Source organism: Miniopterus schreibersii (assembly GCF_964146895.1).
Source record: "Miniopterus schreibersii genome assembly, chromosome: 5".
Lineage (NCBI taxonomy): Eukaryota > Metazoa > Chordata > Mammalia > Chiroptera > Miniopteridae > Miniopterus > Miniopterus schreibersii.
In genome coordinates, this window is record NC_138106.1 from 90485404 (window position 1) to 90503270 (window position 17867).

At 49.2% G+C, this 17867-nt stretch overlaps 1 protein-coding gene across 13 annotated transcripts in view; it reads left to right on the top strand.

Annotated features, from left to right (window-relative positions):
- Positions 1–17867, top strand: part of IQSEC1 (IQ motif and Sec7 domain ArfGEF 1) — a gene marked incomplete at its 5' end in the record, with an annotated part of 201931 nt that overhangs the window by 133515 nt on the left and 50549 nt on the right. For all 13 annotated transcript variants that reach the window (XM_081138969.1, XM_081138974.1, XM_081138970.1 and 10 more), the window contains one exon: positions 12613–12901. In XM_081138969.1, coding sequence (XP_080995095.1) covers positions 12613–12901 — 289 coding nt within the window. The remainder of the gene's footprint in view (positions 1–12612; positions 12902–17867) is intronic.

Sequence of the window (17867 nt, forward strand, 5' to 3'; positions counted from 1 at the left end):
CTGTGGGCCAAACTGTAAGGCTCAGACATCCTGGGAGACTCTGGGAGACGGGAGAGGTCTTCAGATGCTGCTGGAATGCCTACATAAGGCAGCCCTTTTCCAGGAGCTGTACTACTAAAAACCTCTCTGAAGCCCCCAGGTTGCCTTCACCTTGCTTCTGGTCTCATGGCCCTGCCTGCTTCCTTTTCCCCAGGATGGCCCCCAGAGAGACCTGGGGTGGCAGCTGGTCCTGAGGTTTCCGTTCAGCTGAGCTATCCCTGCCCTTGTGCAGGGGACAAGACCTCCAGTTCTTTTCCACATCCTGTCCCTCCCAGACCTCGCCCTGGTCTGTCTGAGTGCCTCCCCCAGGACCTGGAGCTGAGCAAGATCACCCCCTTTCTCATCCTGGGTGATAAACCTGGGTTAATAGAGCCTAGGCAGCGACCAGTGCAGAAAGCCCCCCAAGGGAGCTTGTGAGGACTGGGAATTAGTAGGTCCTGCCAGGAGTAACTCTCAGATTATTGGCCTGAGCAGTTGGAAGGCTCCTCCTTTTCTGGAAATCAGAAACCCTGAAAGCAGAGCCTCGGGTGGGGGTAGGGGGCTCACAGGGCCTGTAGGCATGAGGACATATGCATTTCAGGAGACCCTTTTGCTCTGGCCTGTGAAGACTGCCAGGAATCTGGAATGAGGCTCCTGGTATGGACATTTAACCACTTGCTCCAGCCTGGCCCACTCTGAAGAGTGTGGCTTTACCATGTGATATGACTGCACCTGGCCACACGCAGCCCAGGCTTACTTATCTCATGACTGTGCAGTACCCCAGGACCCCCAGGCTCTCAACCCCAACCCTGCCCCAGCATGTCAACTGCATGTTCTTCCTCTGGGCAGCCAGGTGGTAGATACACCTGCTTGCAGCTCTACTCTTCCCTACGTGGGTGACCTCAGCCCAGTGACTCCGAGTCATCTTCAGAAGGGACAGTGATTTGCTGCCTCCTTACTCCCAGGGATGGTGTTTGGGTTACCAGCCATGTAATTTAAACATTCAGCACAGTATCTGTACCTACCACATAACCCCAGTCTGTGTGGCTAAGTCTGTGTGCACTGTGAGTGAGTGTGTGGGCTCTAAGGCCAGACTGCCTGGGCTCTCATTCACTCACTGGCTGTGTGACCTTGGGCATGGGCTCGACCTTCTATGCCTGAGGACTAAGTGAGCTACATGTGAGCCTTACAGCACTGCTAGATATGTAGACATTAGCTGTCATCATCATTGCCATCATCACTGATGCTAGAGGGAACGGCTGGCACCTAGTAGTGGGCCCCTGTTTCTGCCATGCCCCCTCCCTTTGCCCCCTCACCTATGCCCAGAGCCGCCTCTGACTAACATTTTTCTTGAGAAAAGTCACTTATGACTTCACAGGTCATAATTAGAGACAACTGTGGCCTTGAGACCGAGGGCCCCCCAACCTGACTTACTCCCCAGCTAGAGTCAGGACATGGTTTCTGAGCCATGGGGCCTGGGTCCCTTTCTAGGGCTCTCCTGCCCTCCATCATCACCAGTGCGTATGGCCCATGGCTGGAGGTTGGTGTCCTCAGAGAGAGAGGCCCTGCAGCAGTGGGGGCAGGTGACCCTGGCTTCCACCCTGGGCCTGTCTGCCCCTCTCTTCTCTAACTGCTGGGGCTTCTGGGTTGGGCCCTCAATCAAAGAATTCCCAAAGACAGAAATTAGAATGTGCTTTCTATGAGCAAAACAGCCTTTTAAGGACTTCACCTGTATCAACTCTGTTAAGCCTCACAATAGTCATGTGAAGTCAGTACTCTAATCACCCCCATTTAACAGGAAAGGACACTGAGGCACAAAAGTCTCCCTGCCTGTGGCCACACAGCTGGTAAATGGTGCAGCCAGCATTCCAGCCTAGACATCTGGCTTAGAGGCCACAGCAAGGCCACTGAGCCCCACCTTGGCAGAAAGGAGGCAGGGCATGGTGGGAGGGCATTTCACATATGTTCTCTGTTCGTTTTCCACATCTTAGGGTAGTCAGAAACTCTGGATGCTACTCTGTGGTGATCCAGACATTTCCCCACATAAAAATAGCAACGTGGAGGAAGGCATGTTTGGAAAACTGGAGAGGAGAGGGGCAGCTTAGGGTAACCATCCAGTGACGCAGAGCTTGGAGTTTCTGGGCCATTGGAGCCGAGTGTGGAGATATCTGTGTGCAGCTCCAGCTCTTTTCTGCTCTCCAGCCCTTTTTTGATGGTCCCACCTCTGGGTGCCATTGTGCACAAGTGGATCTTGCATCTTGGAAAGGAGCCGGTCCCAGGTCCCTGTCTTTGCTGGAAACCAGGGCTTTCAGGGACTCCTGGTAGAGTGGGTGGACTTCTTTTTTTCTAGGTAATCCACACAGTGACAAGGAATGTGGAAGTGGGGTTGCAGTAGGCGGGGATGGCCTCATGGAGGAAGTAGGATTTGAGCTGAGACCTGGGTGTGGCCCCTCAGAGGCCAACAAATACAAGTAAAGGGCAGTGGGGAGAGGCAAGTTGGGGTACAGATTCAAACCACCTATAGCAGCTCTAGCTGGTATAGGAGTCCTTTTGCCACACCTCTGACTGGTGTCTGACGTGCTGCAGCTGGCACATTTCTAGTGACAGATTGCTTACCACCTCCTGAGCAGCCCTGGCCACGGGAGAGCACTTTTTCTCAAGTGGGGCAGCATGATCATGGTTCTGTTCGCAGGAGAAGTCTGCTCCATCCTTTACTTGTCAACCCACTATAGGCTCGCTGGCAGGCATCGTGTCTTCCCTTTGCTGCTTTTCTCTTGGCCAAGTAGTCCCAGCTTGGTGGAAGGTGATTTCTAGACCCCAAGGTTTGCTCCTGGCATACTGTGATTTGGGGTTATCAAAGAGAGTTGACCTCACATGCCAAGGGAAGTGAGCTTTGTGGAGTGCTGTGTTGCAAGATGTGCGGGAGGGGCCCTGTGATCCGTTAGCAATGTCTGCTTCATGCAGGCAAGTAGGAGTGGTGCGCATGTGCCCAGGTTTGCGATCCCCACTTTGGGGCTCTGGACAGTTGTTCAGTGCAGCACCAATACACTGTCTTCTGCCAGGATCTGGCCCTGGCGGTGGGCAGCAGGGCAGTGCAGTGTCAGCTCCTGGCTTCTTGTTAGTGACTGGCTCCCCAGCTGCACCACAATACTGTTCATATGAAACTTGTGATTCCTCTCTTTTTTTTATAAGAACGTCTATTAAACCAGATCTTCCCCCATCTTGACATTGTTTTCATTATATGGACATATAATCAATTTGAATCAATCCCTGTTGACAGGCATTTAGGTTATTTCCAAATTTTTATAATTAGAAACAATACTGTATTGAAATTCCTTATATTCGCTCCTTTGCACCGCTGATCCTTTCTTAGTGTCAATTTCTAGAAAAGGGATTTCTGGACCAGGAGCTTCTTCTCGATTGCAGGCAGCAGCCACCTAATCATCTTAGACTATTCCAGAAACACCACACTGTCAGGGAATGCCAGGGACTTGGAACAGGTGCCCACCCCATTCCTTGATTTGCATGTGGCCCAACAGTCTAAGAGTTTGAGAATCCCAGTGTGGAACTGGGGACCGACTACAGAGTATTCAGTCCTGCTTGTGGGAGAAGCTTCACCAAGGGAACCAATCTGGGTGATGAGATGCTGAACACGTGGGAAATAACTGTGGCAAAGAAGTGGTATTCAGGGCGTGGTTGGGTGGGCCTGGAGGCTTAGGAGGGCAAAGGCAGTAGTGGGAGAGGAGGGTGGACGTGGAGGTGAAGGTGGACCTGGCAGTTCCCTGACCCAAAAGTCCCATCTATGTACACAGGTCAGAAGCAAAGAGCTTTGTCTCCGGAGCAATCTGCTGTGGGGATCTTGCTGTGGCAAGTGAGAAGATGACTGTTCTGCTCTCATTTGACACTTTCTCCTTGCTCAAGAAAAAACTAGGGTTAGAGCTGAGCTCTAATCAGGACAGGGGCTTAGATCCTCAAGTTTTAGAGTGCTGCTATAAATAAAGCATCTTTATTGGTTCAGCCAGTCACAATCTACATGATTTAATTTGACAATTATTTCTAGCTGCTACTCTGAAAAAGTTCCACCTACTTCTGAGAGTGTCTGTTAATGCACGTACTTGTCAACACTGGGCATTTTCACTTAAAAAATTTATCTGTCAGCCAGGTTAAGAAAAGACTCTTCTAATGTCTAATATTGTGTAGCTTCTGATTGGGACCAATAAGACGTGATGTTCTCTGGCTCACGATGTGTTCTTAAGCTGCATATCTACATTCATGATGTGCTCACTTTTGTCCACTTGTTTTACTGGAGGACAGTGTTGGGTGTGGCACATGGTGGTTGCAGTAGGATGGCCTTGCCATTTCTTTTCTTCTTATCAGATAGTCTGAGGTTGGTTTTGATTTTGGGGGCATGGAAGGGCTGCCACATTCACGACTCAAGGGGACATCATTCACGTAGATTCCACAAGACTTGGTGACAGATTGAATGGGACAGGGGTGGGGTGGCTCTAGGGAGGACTGAAGTGATGACGTCCAGGACTCTGGCTCAGGTCACTGTGTCACTGCCTAGTGATGGGGAAAGATCACAAGGTAGGTTTGTAGCACATGGATGTCGAGTGGGGATGATGTAAGAAGAAATCATGCTTCTGGACCCAGCACACAGCAGGTGGGAAGCGCATCACTCATTCACAAGTATTTAATGAACACTTAGTGGGCACACATGTCGGCACTTGAGGAATATCAATAAGCAAAACAGCCAAATTATCCTTGCCCTCATAGAGCTTATGTTCTGATGCAGGAGATAGACAGGAAACCAAAAAATACAATGAATACATTATACAGTGTGTTCCAAGGTGATGATTGTCATGGAGAGGGGGAAAAAGCAGAGTAGAGATTAGGAATGCTGAGGGGAGGGTGATGTGGTTTTAAATTAGGTGAGTAGGGGGGAGCCTCCTTCAGAAGGTGGCATTGAGTAAAGAACTGAAAGAGGTAAGGGTGAGGTCCATGCAGATATTGGGGAAGAGTGTTCCAGGCAGAGGGAATAGCTAGTGCAAAGGCCCTGAGGCAGGAGTGTGCCTCCCTCTTGAGAAGAGAGGGAGGGAGTCTGAGGCTGGAGTAGAATGAGCAAGGAGAAGAGGAGCCAAGGTGAGCCCCGCTGAGGACTGGCCTTGAAGGACATGTCAAGGACAGTGTCTTCTAAGTGTGATGAGGAGTAGAGGAGGCACTTGGTCTGGTTTATGTTTTATCAGGATAGTTCTGACTGCCATGGAGAGAGGAGGCAGGGAGACCAGTGAGGAGGCCGTCTCGATAATCCAGGGAACCTTGCTGGTGGCCTAGACCACCTTCAAAGGTAGAACTAACTGATAGAGGAGAGGAAGCTGGAGTTGCATCATGAAGGGAAAGGCTGTGGTGACTGTCAGACCCCTTCCCTTGGCCTTAAATGGAGGTTGGGCCCCCTCTCACTAGCATGTTCTGGAACCTGCTGGCCTAAGACATTTAGAAGGCCAGGCATTGCGCAGAACAGGACTCCTGAGCTGGCATAGCTCCAGAAAGTTCTTGACTCCTCACAATCATCTCCATTCTTACCAGATTTGAAGAGTGCCCCTCCTGCTAGACCCAACCCTCCCTCCAGGGAGGTACACCATGCTAATGTCCTGCCTAGGAGCCCAGCCATCTGGGCAGCCAGGCCCTTGCCCACTACAAGGCAAGGTACAGCCCTTAGTTCAGTGACCCTCACCTCACCTGTTTCTCTTAACCCCCTCTGCCCCAAACCACAGGCAACTGGGAATGATGACAACCTCACAAGTTCACAGGCAGGCCCAGGCCCATGCTTCCTTCCCTGATGGTAGGAAGATTGTCCTGTTTTGCCTGCTTACATTTGTTTTGAGGCCAGATCAGCAAGGGCTAGGGAAAGGACTGAATCCATCACCTACATGAGAGGTGGGCACTGCTCCTTTTCCCGAGCGCTGGGCAGTGGTGAGGGTCCAGGCCTGCCCCACTCCCTGACAGCCACCAGCAGCTCGGAGGTAGCACACAGGTGTCTGCCTCTGGGGATGCTCAGAAACCTCCCTCTCTCTTTGTGTTTCTGCAAACTCAGGGTAGCCAGGATATTTTAAATCCACATGAGCAGAGCTGTGACCAAGCACGTCCAGCATGGGGGTGTCCTGGCGAGGTGTGTGCAGGCGGCTCTCAGAAGGTGGGATGGCGGGGGGAGGACGAGTCTTTCAGTCGCCAGGTGGGCTTTTCCACGGAGACTGCTCATCTGTAAGTTGGCGTTGACTGCCTGCAGGTCTGACATGGGGACTGCTTCACTCTTCCACATGCTATTTATTATGAGGCACTGTTTGAAGCTTTATCAGAACTGTCAACATAAGAAATATCCAAACCTATAGAGAATTTTTATAAGAGTATTTGAGCCAAACTGATGACATGCCAGAAAGCGAGATCTCAAATGCTCCAGAGAATGACAGTTTTGAAGTTTTTTTTATACATTTGAAATTAAAGGAGGGAACTAAGGAAGATTACATGGAGGTGGGAGAAAGCAAGGAGGAGATTGAATTACAGGATAGTTAAGATTATGTGCTTTTTGAGGGTGGTTACCACTTATTTGAAAGGTGTGTTAACCTAGATGCACAGAAACAATGGACAGGGCTGGCTTAAGGCAAAAATAAACCTTTTACTAAAAAAGTTATATGCCTGGGGCGCGACTACCCACAATAACCTGCCCAGTTAGGAATTTTGTATTAGATCACCCTGTGAGGTTACTTTCCATAGAACCCCCTTTTTTTTTGTCCACAGTTCCCCTATTTGGTCATAAATCACTTCAAAGGGTGTGTTGATGACCAACCTCTTGGTCGGATACTGTGGTCTCACAGAGCTGGGAAGGCTCATTCTTAGGAAGTCTCAGTATGGATGTTGTCTCGTTGAAAAGATGGACCACTGGCGATGAGGCTGTACTGTAACCATGGGAGGGGAGCTGAGGCCAGAATTTCCAAAAGGGAAGGGCAGGTAAACGAAGGCAGTCAGGCCTGTTGGGCCTTCACTGCGACAAGCACTTGGCGTCGTTTCTGTCCTGTGGGCCAGCACGATCGAGTTTTTCCTTGTCTCACTTTTCTGTATTTTGCATCTAGTGTAACATTCACATAAGACATGAAAAGAGGGTTAACAGTTATTTTATACATGGTCAGTAATTTTAAAGGGTTGGATTATATAGAAAAACAAAGAACAAGTATAATAGTTACTATGGCGAATATTATTAGCAGACAGGCATAAGCAATGGAAATGGATTCTGCGTTCAGCATCAATTTGTGGGCACACGGACCTTGTTGATGTCTCTGGACAGCTGTCTACCTCCGATGTCAGGGGCCTCTCATCCTAGAGGAGTCTTTGGTGTCCCTTGTAGGTGGAGGCAAGTGCCAGAGACAGGGGTCAATGTCCCTTCTCTATGCCTCATAAGGTGCCTCCCGATGAGATTGGAGAGTGTCTTTTATTTGATGTTTTTTCCAATAAGCAAAATCTCCAGGCAGCAGTCGGTGGCCTTTAAAGTCTTTGTCTCCTGGGAGCTTGCAGTGAATGGAAGTGGTCACCTACTTGGCATTTTCTTGAAGTGACTTTATCACATCTTGGCAGTCGTGTCTCCTCTCAACAATGTCAGCTCCTAAGTTCCTTCATCTAATTTAAGTCCAGCCTCAGTGCACGGTGATGCATGAAGGAATGCAAAAATGGGGTTCACCAGGGAGCTGGAAAGAAGCTAGCAGCTGTCTTGGGTTCCTCATAACACTGACTACTCATTTTTATCACTTATTTTACAATGCTTCCCATGCAATTTAACATTAAAAAAACAAAACAAATCTTTTGAGGTGTTCCAGGGGTCCTTCTGGAGTACCACAAAGTGATTCCTACACTTGTGAGATTTTTAATTGTTAAAAACCTCAATTTCTACTGAAAATTAGTAATCAAATTTATAAAGACATTTTAAAACCTCTAGAAACATATTTCATAGATGTCAAAGTCAATTCATGGATTATTTTTGTAAAACAAGGTAAATGCAAATATTACATTTCGTATCAATAACTTGAAAGATATTTCTGTTCTATTTAAACCAACAAAATTTAACTTTATTTTCTAAAGAGTAATTCTAGATCACGTGAACTTGAAAAGCTTTTGGGTTAGTTTCTGTATTTCTGAGAATTTTAGAATATCCAATCATTACAAGTGCTTGCTTTCAAAATCAATTAATTTTAATATGTTAAATTAACTTTAACAATATCATCCGGAGGTAAAAAGTTGTTTCACTTTTACAAATAGATATATAGAAACACATACAGACTTTTTAGCCATGAGAAAAATGAAATCGTTTATAAAAGAACAGTTGGATCCAAATTTTGTTTTTACAGTTGGGATAAGAAGACACTTAAAATTTGTATCTGTCCTTGACAAGTGCAGTTCCAAATGACCTTCCCCTTTAAAGATGAGGACAGGCATTTTTTTTTTTTTTTTAAGGAGATTTAAGTTTTTTCATTGCATTGTGGTATTAGAGACAAACAAATGTCTAAAATGGCTCTCTACTTTGGTCTTTGTTATTGCTTTGAGATCTACTTGGATTTGCAAGAAAATAAATTTGACAGAAAATTAATTTCATTTTAAGGCAACATGTTCTCAACCATTTTATTTTATTATTTTTTAAATTTATCTTTATTATTGAAAGTATTACAGATGTCCCCCTTCCCCCCATTGATCCCTCCACTCTGCATCTGCCCCACTTCCAGGCCTTCCCCATAATATTGTCTATGTCAATAGGTTATGCATATGCATGTAAGTTCTTTGATTAATCTCTCCCCAACCACTCCCCCACCCCTGCCTTCCCTCTGAGATCCCTCAGTCTGTTCCATTCTTCTATGTCTCTGGATCTATTTTGTTCATCAGTTTATTTTGTTCATTATATTCCACATATAAGTGAGATCATGTGGTACTTGTTTTTCTCTGACTGGCTTATTTTGCTTAGCAAAATACTCTCCAGGTCCCTCCATGCTGCCCCAAAGGGTACGAGACCCTTCTTTTCACAGCTGCGTAGTGTCCATGGTGTGAATGTGCCACAGATTTTTTTATCCATCAGCTACTGATGGGCACCTGGGCTGTTTCCAGATCTTAGCTATTGTAAATTGTGCTGCTGTGGACATGGGGGTGCATAGATTCTTTCTGATTAGTGTATCAGGTTTCTTAGGATATATTCCTAGGAGTGGGATCACTGGGTCAAATGGCAGGTAAGTTTTTAATTTTTTGAGGAACCTCCACACTGATTTCCACAGTGGCTGCCCCAGTCTGCATTCCCACCAGCAGTGCACTAGGTCCCCTTTCCCCACACCCTCGCCAACACAGGTCATTTGTTGATTTGTTGATGGAGCCATTCTGACAGATCTGAGGTGATGTCTCATTGTGGTTTTAATTTGCATCTCTCTGTGATTAGTGACTTTGAGCATTTTTTCATGTCTCTTGGTCATCTGTATGAGGAAAGGCATTTTTAATACCTCAAAGAATTGGGTCACCACCTAAACTACATCATAGGTTGATCCATTTATCTAAACCCTTGTTTTGAAGCTTTGAGAAATCAATTAAATGTTTTCAATTCATTCTGCCTAATTTTACAGCCAGCTTTTTCTAATTGTGCCTGGAAATGACTAGAAGTAACAAAGGATCCTGCAGGAGTATTAATGGGGGCTGACGGTTGTGGGGCTTGGACTCGGAGGCACAGTTTCCCAGTTAGTTTTAGTTTTCCTTTGAGATCTGTAGAGCCTGAACACACTTATAGGGAAGACCAGCCTTTATGTGTGCCCGTCTTTGGATGAGTCAGATGTGCTGAATCTCTCTATAGGACTGCTTCACACCCTGGAGAAATATTTCCTCAGGCAACTCCACAAAGATTCTTAGTCACTTAAGAATACCTGATCCAGGTTAGGGAAGCAATATCCTTTCTTTTTTGGACCTAACAAGAGTTCAGTCTCTCATTTAACCAGAAAAGGTTTTGTTCAGACTCTTAGTAAGCAATCCGATTTAAAAACCCTGAAACCCTACGATTAAAAGCAGCAACCCATTTTCTCTGCTTTCCCTGGGTTCTCTCAACCCTTTTCGACCTTGAGGATTTTCTAAGAACAGCCCAAAGTCAGGACCTGCTACCTAAAGCAGGGAGGTCCGGGACTTCAAGAGAAACTCATCCGAGTTTGTCCAGTGTGAAGGGGGGGGCTGTGGGGCACAGTGCACCCCTGCTGGAACCTCCTACCTTATACGGGTCTGCAGGGTGGTCCTGGGTGGGCTTCTTCAGAATCCTGCAACACTACACCAAGTAAATGTTGATGCAAGAAATGTCCACACCTGTAGAGAATTTTTCTAAGAGTTTATTTGAGCCAAAATTGACAGCATTTCCAGGAAGCAAGATCTCAGATGCTCCCGAAAGTAAGAGTTTTGCAATGTCTTTTATACATTTGGAATTAAGGAGGGGAGAGAAGGAAGATTACATGAAGTTGAGAGAAAACAAACCACAGGTTAGTTAAGATTATGTGCTTCCTTGAAGATGATTACTTCTGATGGGTCTGAAAAAGACAGGGCTTGCTTAAGGCAAAGATAAGCCTATTATTTTTTTAATTTTTAAATTTTTAAATCCTCACCTGAGGATATTTTTTCCATTGCTTTTCAGAAAGAGTGGAGTGGAAGTGGGACATGGGGAGAGAGACAGACAGACAGACATTGATGTAGAGAGACACATTGATTGGTTGTCTCCCACATGCTCCCTGCAGGGATCAGGCCTGCAACTGAGGTACATGGCTGGAATCGAATTCCTTGGCTGGAATCGAATTTGAGACCCTTCAGTCCAAAGGCTGACGTTCTAACCACTGAGCCAAACTGGCTAGGGCTAAATAAGCCTTTTTTATAGGTCTGGGGTGTGACTACCCACCATGACCTACCCAGTTATGAATTTATGATCAGATCACCCTGTGAGGTTACTTTTGGTTAGATTTATTACGGAGCCCCTTTATTGTCCACAAAATAGTACTAGAATTTTTTAAAAAATATATATCTTTATTGATTTCAGAGAGAGGAAGGGAGTGAGAGAGAGAGAGAAACATCAATGATGAGAGAGAGTCATTAATCTGCTGCCTCCTGCACGCCCAACACTGGAGATCCAGCCGGCAACCCAGGCATGTGCCCTGACCGGGAATTGAACTTCGATCTCCTGGCTCATAGGTCAGTGCTCAACTACTGAGCCACGCTGGCCAGGTAGTACGAAATTTTAAGTTCTGCCTGTCCCCATCCTTTTCCCTACCCAATACAACACATACCCAAAGGAAGTTGCTGCTGGTGACTGATGTCAGGAGAGTTGTGAAGGGTGGCATTCCTCTGCCCCTGGAAGGCATCTAGGCTAGCTCATTTGTATTACTGATAGGGAAGCAGGCCTTGAAATGAGGGCTGACCCACCCTAGGTCACAGCAGATCAAAGCAAAGCACCTAGTGTCTCTTTTTTTTTTAACTGATTTCAGAGAGAGAAAGGGAGAGGGGAGGGAGAGAGAGAGAAACATCAGTGAGGAGAGAGAGTGACTGATTAGCTGTCTCCTGCAGGCCTCCTACTGGGGATGGGGCCCCAAAACCCAGGCATGTGCCCTGACTGGGAATCGAACCGTGACCGCCAGGTTCATGGGTTGATGCTCAACCACTGAGCGAACCAGCCAGGCACACCCAGTCTCTTAACTTCTAGCCCAGGGCTCTGCCCCAGAGATGGACCTCTGTCACACTTTAGCTTCTAGGGAGCAGAATGGGATGTCCCTTGTCACAGGAGAGCCACTGCATGTTCCCAGAGGCCAGAGCCAGTGGTGAAGTTGAAGTCTTATCACCCATCCCTGGCTCAGGGCAGAATTGGAATTGAAAGGCAGGCTGCTTCCCTGTTCACTGTGTGGGTCTGCTGCCTTCGTCTTGGGCCCTCTCTGCTCCAGGGCCTCCTTCTCTAAGCCCCTACTTTGAGTCTCACCTAGGAGTCAGGGACCAGTCTCACATTCTACACTTGGCAGTGTCCCCCTGCCAATCCCTGTGCCAAGTGGAGGCAATGGAAGGGGGTAAACCAGTTGGCCCATTGGTCTGCTGACAGGAACACTGAGGAGGACTGTAGCCTGGGTGGCCTGTGTGCCTTCTCTGGAAGTATGGAGTACCTACTGTGTGCAGGCCTTGTTCTAGGCATTGGTATCATCAGTGGATCAGTGGGCTACACCTCTGTCCTCACAATTGACATTTTTGTATAGGAGATGGACAGTAAGGAAAATCAGTTAGTAAAGTGTCAGAGTTAGAAGGTGATAAGTTTTACAGAGAAAAATGAAACCTCAGGGAGGTGCGCCTCAGGAAGATTCGGAGTGGAGAGTCTTGGCAGGGTCCCTCTGGCTGTACAGAGTGATCGACTGTAGGAGGGTGATGGGAAGTAGGAAGGCTGGCTGGAGTCGTACTGTAGTATGGTAGGCTGCCTCTTGGCCATTACCCGCTCCTACCTCCTGGTGCCCCGAAATGCCCTGGGTTCTGGTTTCTTGCTCACTGGAGGCCTCTCTCCTCTCTATTCTACAGTGTGGAGGGCGAGGCCCCCAGCAGCGAGACCTGCACATCATTGGACAGCCCCTCAGCCTATCACCAGGACCCCTTAGCACCTGGCTCCAGCCTGAGCCCAGACCACTACGAGCACACTTCTGGGGGTGCCTATGGGCTGTACTCCGGGCCACTGGGGCAGCGCACACGGAGGCCCAAGCTGCAGCACTCGACCTCCATCCTGCGCAAGCAGGCTGAGGAGGAGGCCATCAAGCGCTCACGTTCCCTCTCTGAAAGCTATGAGCTCTCCTCGGACCTGCAAGACAAGCAGGTAGGTGGGACCAGACGGCCACTTGGGGACAGGCAGCAGTGCTGCTGGGCCTGCCAGCGTGTCCTCCAGGAATGAGCAGCCCTTTGCTGGGGCCGCCCGGGGCAGTGGGACTCTCAGCTTGCCTGATGGTGCCCTGCGCGCTCTGACGCGCGGCAGGATGAGTTAAGTGTAAGCTCCCTAAGAAAGAGTCTTTGCCTAAGCCAGAGCTGATTGGCTCCTCCCAATGATGGAGGGAGTCAGAGTGAAGAGGCTGAACTCTGGACATTTCTTCTGTTAGGCCTTTCCCTTTGCCTTGTTCCCAGCCCTAATGGCTGGAGTCCAGGGGCTGTGTTGGCGGTCTGGTTGTCAAGGCCTGACACCACAAGGATACACAGGTTGTGTGGCTGGCTACTGAGTTCCTGAGTCCCCAGGAGAGTTCTGACCCTTGGGAAGTCTGTTCAGGAAGCCCCCGGGGAGAAGGGAGGGAGGTTACTTTACAAGGGAAATAGCTCTTACTTGAAGAAGAGCCAGCGATGATACCCTTCCAGTTCACAACTTAGAATCCTTGTGGGAAATCACCCAACCCTAAGGCCACACTCCTCCTTGAGGGGCCTTTACCCAGACCCGCACTGTGAGGTCAGTGCCTGTGTGCTGGGCAAGGCTGATGCACCACCTGGCTGGGCTCCAGGAAGGACTAGAGAAAGCCTCTTGGGGTTGAGGGAAGAGAGGAAAGGTCTTTCCCAGCTGGGTGGTGGTGGGTGGGGGAGCAGAGGGAGCAGGAGGCAGTTGGGGATCAGAGAGTTCTCACTTTTAGCCCCTTGGAGTGCAGGCACATAGTAGGCACTTCAACAAGAATTCAGGCATGAAACTACGAGGGAAACTTTTAGCCCTCAGGAGAAGTCCCAGGCTTCCTGGAAGCAGCTGTTTAAGCAGGGAGGGTCAGGTGGTCTTACTTTTCCAAGCTCCTGGGCACACAGCTTTGGGTAGTCTCCTGTGGGTCCTGAGCAGACACCTCTGCACCGGCCTGGCACCAGGACCCTGTCTTATCTTCCCTTCTGCCCACATCTACCCCACTCCTGGCTGCCCTCTGTCTGCTTCGAGTCTTCCCATTTGTCTTTGGAGCAAAGGTTCGGGCCTGCTGTGGCCCTGACTTCTCCGGGGAGCAGTGTAGGTACTGCCCAAGGTGGGTCTTTCCCCACCAGCACCTCTCTCCTGCTTTCAGTGTTGCCCTCTGACTCTGGACAGCCCTGATCTCACTTCATGCTTCTACCTGTGAGCCGATACTGAGAGGGGAGATGGCAAGTGGCTAGTACCTAATAGCAAATGGCCCATTCTCAGGGTGGGGGAGCAAATAATCCTCTGCCCCTGTGGTATTTGGTCCCGTGGACACAGCAGGGGGCACAGCCTCTGTTCCCTTTATCAGTTACACCTAGATCCAAAGTGGATCAGAAACAATTTATAGTAAAGGACATGTGCAGCAGGACCACTAAAATAGAATTAAGAAAGATTAGGACTAACGGAAGCCAATAGAAACAACCATGTGCTTCCTATAGCCTTAGTATGGCCACAGCTGTTGATTTTTGTCCCATGGCTATTGGCCAAATGTCCACCTTGTGCCAGACACTGTGTTGGGTGCTGGAGTGTCAGCAGTGGACAAGGTCATGCCCCATTTCTTAAGCTGACACTGTGGTTCCAGGAGATAGACCACGGACAGGTTAGCAATACAGACACAGTTTAATTCTAGAAAGTGATACAAATGTTAGAGATTGTGAAATAGGGGACAGAAATCAAGTGATTGTGGGAGGTAACAGCATTGGAAGAGGGTGGTGGGGAAAACCTCTCTAAGGTGGCCTGAGAATTGGGTGTTTGTGGAAGGGGCTCTCTAGGTAATAGCAGTTGAAAGGCCCTGAAGCAGAATAGACTTGGGAGAGAGGATGGCAGGAAGAGGTGCTAAGAGGTGAGAGTGAAGAAGTGACATTGATGGTCACTGAGCATTTAACTCTGTGCTGAGCTTCTTGGTAAGTAAGACCAAAGTGGGAATAGAACAGATTACAAGAGAATTACTAGATGAATGTAGGATACCTGGTTCCAAAGGGGTTAAAATCTGTGTGATGCAAAGTCCCATTTAAGTGAAAGGAGCCCAATGGGAAGCCTTGGATTTTCAGTCAGGTCCCTGGGTCTCTGTACCTCCTGGTAGTTTCCTGCCAACAGGAGCGGGAGGCATAGTCATTGAGAGGTGGCTCGTTCTGCTCCGTGGAAGGGCCTCTCAGTTTTTCTTCCCTGCTGTTAGAAGTGCCCCTTTAAAGGGGGAGTGAGGGCTGATGGGAGAGCCCCGGCTAGGGTTGACTCCTTGTCGTGCTACTTCTTTGTGCCTCCTCTGAGAAGTGTGTGAGTATCTGCAGATGGGGAGTCATTGTGAATGTCAGGTGAGCACGTACTGATGACCTCCTTCCTGTGTCCCAGTGAACTTCAGATCAGGCCTTGGGTGGGTGCTGGCTTAGAGGGAAGAGCGGCCACAGTGAGCCTGGGGGCATGTCAGGGCGGGCCTGGGTCAGTGTGTGCTCTGGGGAGGCCCGACAGGAGGGACTGAGGGGCTTTGATGACAAAACACAGCCCATTTCTGCCTTCCTGAAGTCCCTCTTCTCTCCTGCCCCTGCACCCCCAGATTTGGGGAGCTGGTCTCAGGCAAACAGGGTCACTGCTTACTTTGTGAAGTCAAAAGTTAGCAGGAGAAAATAGGCCCCAGAGTGAGCCCTGGCATGGTAATACCTCCCTATCCCAAAGGCTGACATAAGGGGCCCAGGACCACAGGCCTTGGAGGGCAGAGAAGGGAGGGCTTCCCTGGAGCTTAGCTTGCGCCTTTTATTGGCCCTGTGGGCTTACAAAGCTGCAGTCAAACCCAAACAACAAACGGCGTACAGATGTGGAGTGAAGTCACCTTCAGGGTGAGGGAAAAACAGACCCACCCTTGCTGACTGGATCTGGCCAAGATTTGAAAAGTCAGTCTGAGCCACACGCACCCCCCACCCCCCGTCCCCTCCCCTGTTCTGCTGCTTCCTCTCCTGTGGACCCCCCAGGAGCTCATGTGGCCCACGTTGGAGGACCGGCATCCCTGAGATGGGTGGCTCACGGAACTGGGCATGCTCTCACTTTCCAGAGAGGCGAACAGGCTGCCAGCTGGCAAGTGGGGACCAGTGCCCATCCTTGGTGTGTGAGGCTGTGAGCCCTTGTTCCAGCCCTCAGTGGCTCTGAGCAGCCCTCTCTCCCGACTCCAGCATCTGTTTGACTTTATTTCAGTGACGTCTGTGCTTCTGTTCTCTGAGACAGACTCTTTTCTTCTTTTAATTTTTTTTTTTTTATTGATTTTTGGAGAGAGAAGAAGGGAGAGGGAGAGAGAAAGAGAAACATTAATGTGAGAGCAGAACATCGATTGGCTGCCACCTGCACACCCCCACTGAGGATTGAACCCACAGCCTGGGCATGTGTCCCGACCAGGAATCAAACCATTAACCTTTGGGTGCCTAGGACGACCTCAACCACTGAGCCACACCTGCCAGGGTGACTCTTCACTCTCTCTTTTTTTTTTTTTTTTTTTTTTTTGGTAATCCTCACCCAAGGATATTTTTTCCATTAATTTTTCCCTAGAGAGAGTGGAGAGGAGGGAAGGAGGAAGGGGAGAGAGAGAAAGACATTGATGTGAGACAGACACATTGATTGGTTGCCTCCTGCACGCAGGGATTGAACCTGCAACTGAGGTACAAGGTAGATGCCCTTGGCCAGGAATTGAACCTGCAAATCGAACCTCATGACCCGTCCATCTATAGGCCGACACTAACCAGTGATCCAAACTGGCTAGGGCAACTCTTCGCTTCTTGAGAGCAGGAAACTGTCTCTGTGTTGCCAGCTTTGGCGTGGTGCCTGCATGGATTAGGCAGGTGGGACCTAGGTGAGCTGGTGTGCTGCTTTGCCCCCTGAGCAGGGTGACTTGTTCCCGAGGATCTGAGAGCTCTCCTGGCCCCACATCAGGTGCCTCTTTTCCCGGCTCCCTGAGAGGCCAGTTCCTTCTCCTGGACTCCCACCAAGCAGGCTCCAGCTCCAGGTGCACGTTTGTTTCTCACTCAGGACTGAGGCGCAGGCAACAGCCCTCATAGCCTGGTCACAAGTGGGCTGGTGTGAGCCTCAGGACTTCTGGAAGCCCATGTGTCACACTGGAGAGTCCTAGCCCCTGTCACTGGCCTGCAGCCCTGCTCCACCTCCAAACTCTAGGGGAAGGGCTGCCAGGGCCTGTGGTACCAGAGAGTAAGAAGGTGCTCCCAACCCTGGTGTGCGCTAGGTCTCTTCTCTGGGCCTCGTTTCCTCATCTGTATAGTGGGGGACTTGGGAACCCCATAATCTGTCAACACCTTCCAGGAATACACTTGAGGGTCTTTTAGCCCCAGGTGTCCCTGAACTTGGCATGTACTGAGCACTTGCCTCAGTCTCAATGAGTGATCGGCACAGTGTCTCAGCAGGGCCAGGGTTAGAATCCAGGCATCTGGCCTTGGAACCTGTTCCTCAGCTTGGCGATTCTCTCAGGTCTCCCTAAAATTTAGTGACCCCTCCAGGCCACAAAGAACGCACTGTCAGTGCCATAGAAAGGAAACAAGTCTGGAAGCCTACGGCTGATGCTCAGTGCCTGGGCCTCACTGAGATCTTAGGCAGGTCTTTTTCTGTGGTTAATCCTCACCCAAGGATATTTTTTCCACTGATTTTTAGAGAGTGGAAGGGAAGGAGGGACGGGGGGGGAAGGAGAGAGAAATATTGATGTGACAGAGACACATTGGTTGGTTGCCTCCTAAACACACCCCAACCAGGGTGGGGATCAAACCTGCAACCCTTCAGTGCAAGGACTGATGCTCTAAACACTGAGAAACATCAGCCAGGGCTGGCAGGTGTTTTAATCTGCACGTGCCTCAGGTTCCTCCTCTCTGGAGGGGCTACCTTCACC